This window comes from Morone saxatilis, unplaced genomic scaffold, assembly GCF_004916995.1.
Source record: "Morone saxatilis isolate NCDOM2014 unplaced genomic scaffold, NCSU_SB_2.0 Contig10, whole genome shotgun sequence".
In the NCBI taxonomy this organism is placed as follows: Eukaryota; Metazoa; Chordata; class Actinopteri; family Moronidae; genus Morone; species Morone saxatilis.
The window spans coordinates 2,446,146-2,450,241 of NW_023339652.1; the positions used below are offsets into that span (position 1 = coordinate 2,446,146).

The 4,096-nt window shown below is 42.7% G+C and overlaps 1 protein-coding gene across 10 annotated transcripts in view; it reads right to left on the reverse strand.

Annotated features, from left to right (window-relative positions):
- Positions 1-4,096, reverse strand: part of abcc9 (ATP-binding cassette, sub-family C (CFTR/MRP), member 9) — a 61,510-nt gene that overhangs the window by 51,446 nt on the left and 5,968 nt on the right. For 7 of the 10 annotated variants that reach the window (XR_004797286.1, XR_004797285.1, XR_004797289.1 and 4 more), the window contains 6 exons: positions 3,290-3,431; positions 3,042-3,166; positions 1,965-2,131; positions 1,716-1,817; positions 1,364-1,504; positions 1,063-1,254 (listed from right to left, as the gene is read on the reverse strand). Coding sequence is in view for 4 of the 10 variants with exons in the window: in XM_035676347.1 (XP_035532240.1) it covers positions 1,063-1,254; positions 1,364-1,504; positions 1,716-1,817; positions 1,965-2,131; positions 3,042-3,166; positions 3,290-3,431 (869 nt within the window). In the remaining 6 variants the exon portion in view is untranslated. The remainder of the gene's footprint in view (positions 1-1,062; positions 1,255-1,363; positions 1,505-1,715; positions 1,818-1,964; positions 2,132-3,041; positions 3,167-3,289; positions 3,432-4,096) is intronic. The other 3 variants (XR_004797292.1, XR_004797287.1, XM_035676356.1) reach the window with 1 other exon arrangement.

Sequence of the window (4,096 nt, forward strand, 5' to 3'; positions counted from 1 at the left end):
CTGTTTGAAGGTTCAGACTTGGTTTTAGGGTTAAACACGGTCACGTTAAAGATACAGCGTCGTTCACACACTTACACACACACACACACTGGTGGCGACACGATGACTGCGACCAACGCCTTGGTGACACACTGGGAGTGAGTCATTCATTGGTTGGCTGGACCACCCACCATCAGTGACAGGCAGGGAACACGGTTTGTGTGGACGACGTCGCACCAATTTGCACTTAACAGTTAATAAAATTATCCTACGTAAACACTAAGCAGACTTCAGCCATGCCCCGAAAAACGGGTTTAAATTTCCAAAGTGATTTCTCTAAAGGGGAATGAATGACGTCTCAGTCGCGGTCTGTGACTCTCTTATGACACTGGATCGATTTCTGTACCAGTTTTCAAGTCAGAGCAGTAATTTTATTTCTCACAGCTGTCAGGGTCAGGAGACGTCCATACTACTACGTATACTGTAGCCATATGTAGCAGCTATATTTAATGTATGTCAATAACTACTTCCTGCCTTGGATTCGTCGTCACTGTGTGTTCATTTTTTTCCCATAAGCATCTTCTATCTACCGGGAAAGGCCTTAAACTATTTCACTGCAGCAAGGATGTTTGTTTTCTGCACCGAGCACTGCCAAGAGACAGGAACTGAACTTGACTGACATCGCAAGTCACAAGCAAAGGCGATGCACCACCATGTGACCTTCACACTGGGAGCTGCTCTGATAACCTCAGAGTCAGGGCTGATGGAGAAACGTCTGTATGTCATATTTTGCTCTATCGTTTAGTTTGTGGGTCATAAATCACACATTTGAGAAAAATATGCACTCTGAAGGGGTTGCTGAGGCCCACCAAAGTAAAGTCTTATTAATTATTAAATAAAATGTTGCATAAAGGTGCTCAATAAAACTCAAATATGAGTAAGTACCATTTATTTCTTGGGTATATAAATAAAAAGTAATAAGAAATAGGTCTTATTCATTAATTGAATTCACAGAAAAAGGGCCATATTGTGACATATTTACTAATACCTGTTTGAACAGTTTAAACTTTTTAATGCACCCACCTTGATCTTGTCTGGCGTTGCAACTTCATCATCAGTCTTCAGGTACTTCACGATGCCAGAGATGCAGAGCGGCCCGGCGAAGCCCAGCAGGTCGGCCAGGTAGCGGAAGGTGCTGCTGAGCAGGATGGGCCGACCGAACGCTCGATACATGGAGCGCCAGATCGATGGGGCGCGATCTGGATCCTCGGCCGTCTGTGTGGAGAGAGGGTTGATGGAGGGTGAAATTACTACTGCTACAGCCAACAGTGGGAATGTTAACAGTAAAGGCATAAAGCTGGAATATTGGCCTCCATCTGCTCACCCTCTGGTCCTCGTAGGCGTCTTTGAGCCGTAGGTAGTTGGTGAGGGCTCTCATGGCGATGGGCAGCTTGCCAATCTTCTTCAGCTCTATGGGCCTCTTATGGGCTCCCATGATGAGAGGATTCATCCACCAATATGTTGCCTAGGAATGAACCACTTCCTGAGTTCAAGTAGTGCTCTAGTAACATTTGATATTGACTGTGGGACCTAAACATTAAGTCTGGCTGACGGATGATGTGAAGCTTGAACTGAGACACTTTCTAACGTTACTTGTGGTTTAAATATCTGAACTTTTTACTGGTTTTTCAGTCGATCCAGATTGAATTTTTAAAACAAAATGTTTTTGTGTCTACCTTGGACAGCAGGTTGACAAACGGCTGCAGAAAGCGAACTCCCAAATCCTGTAAATCCTCTGGTGGTTTCACCTTTTGTGGGTTGGCAAAGAACACATATTTCTACAGGGAGAGAAAAGGGATACAATTAACTGAGAGTTAATGAGAATATTTAAATACAATTATTACAAAAAGGGTTTGTTTCACTTACTTCCTGCATTAAATGCATTAGATTGAATTACTGATGTTGAATGAAACGTGATTACTTACCCTGACTCTGATGACGTTGATCTCTACAGCCATTAGCAGTCCGTACAACAACACTAACAGCGCTGTGATGCAGAACCTCAGGTGCTGTGGTCCAACATGGTACTCTGCAAACTTCCACAGCTTGATGGACTTTGTGATGAACGCCAGCACCCAGTAGATGAACAGGACTGTGTGGAGGTTAAAAAATGGATTTAATATGATATTACAGCCTGAGACATTACTGCATCTTTACTTTATGATGGTGCTGAATAAAAAATATCTATAAAGTGACCTCATTTGAATGTTAAAATACATAAAATACTGGTTTTCCTCCATTTCAACAATGCAAAATATCTGCCCTTAAAGCTGCGGTAGGTAACTTTTATAAAAATAACTTTTTATCATATTTGATGACATTTTCACTGTGTGCTCATATTCTATCCATCGGAAAGGCCTTAACCATTTCACTGCAGCACAAATGTTTTTGTTCTTACACCGAGCACTGCCAAGAGACAGGAACTGAACCTGACTGTGACATCGCTGATGAATTCACAAGCAAAGGCGATGCACCACCATGTGCCCTTCACACTGGGAGCTGCTCTGAAAACTGAGTCATGGCTGATGGAGAAACGCCTGTTATGTCATATTTTGCTCCATCGTTTAGTTTGTGAGTCATAAATCACACACTTCTGGAGATCATATGAGAAAACTATGCACAGGGGAGAAAGATATAAAGACTCTTTGGGTTTGTCTATGTCTATGTCTGTATATGATGCCCTGGGAACGAGACTCAACAATCAACTATCTTTCTTAGCTCTGATTGGTTGCTTTAATTCAGCTAAATTGGTGGAGTACTCTTTTAAAGGCTGGTAAAGTATAAAATAGAGTATATGTTTATTGTCCACCGGGATGGAAATTTGTCTTCGGCTCACCAAACCAAGATACAACATCATAAAAAACAGTAGTTAGATAGTGGTTAGCAATTTACCAGGCACTAATTCTATAATCTGCTGACTGAATAGTGTACTGAGCCAGAGAACAGTTAGAGTAAAGAAAGATAATGAGGCAGCCCGGTGTGCCCTCAGCGTCGAGTCTTACCGAGCAGCAGCTTGGGGAAGTTGGACGTCTCGATGTTGTGGTAGTAAACCACTGATGTTGTGGCTGCTACGAAACCCATGAAGGCTGGCATGAAGAGATGGAGGTGGTTGGTCTCCATCATCCTACAGCGAGAGGCAAACAAAAAAATATAATTAATATGGAGAATTAATTAACTAAGTGGAGACCAAACCCATATATAGTGTAATTTTTCTGAAGACGGTAGAAACAAAAGAAGCCTGAGGTCTCACTTGTTGGAGACGATGCCCTCGGCGAACTCGCACACGTGGACGAACAGCAGCGAGAAGGTGAGGATCCATCTCAGGTTGTGGCCGGGGAAGTGAAGCCACGTGTTGTGATGGATCTGGACCTTGGAGCTCTGGCTGCCCCAGCCTGACAGACAGACAGATACAGAGAGAGACAGACAGACAGACAGAGTGAAGGATGATGTGAAGGAATCTGAACATTTTGGAAAAACGCAACCTGTACGGAAAACTGGAGGGAAAGGAAATCCAACCAAAAGACACACAGGTACAATGATTGTTATGTATTTTACACTGGTTTAATTAATTAATGATAATGGAAATATATTGAATCGTAACCCCCCTGTATCGTGATATGCATCGTATCGCCAATACCACAGCTAGTTGGAGCCGTCAAACAGGTTGCCTTTTTGCTTTAAATCAACTTAAACGATTCACCCATCATCAAAATAGTTGCCAATTCATCCACCAAATCGATTAAACTCTAAGTCTTGAGGCTTCTAATGCACTAACTGAAAGTATATGTGCCACCTTAATGTCACTTCATTGGTAGAAAAGGGTGTTAATACGGGAGTTCAAGTGCCTCAGGGTTTTTATTTGTGCTGACAGTGTTTCTTATTAGGTTTTTTTTTCTGCTCTTAACTAAATGAACCGCAGCCATTTTGGAGGCTCAGGGGAGGGAGACCATAAAAAACTAGAACCAGGAAGCATCAATTAGTGAGTCCTCAGGGAACCCGCCGAGGGCTTCTGGTCAGAACCATTCCCATAAACTACTGTACACACACACACGCACAC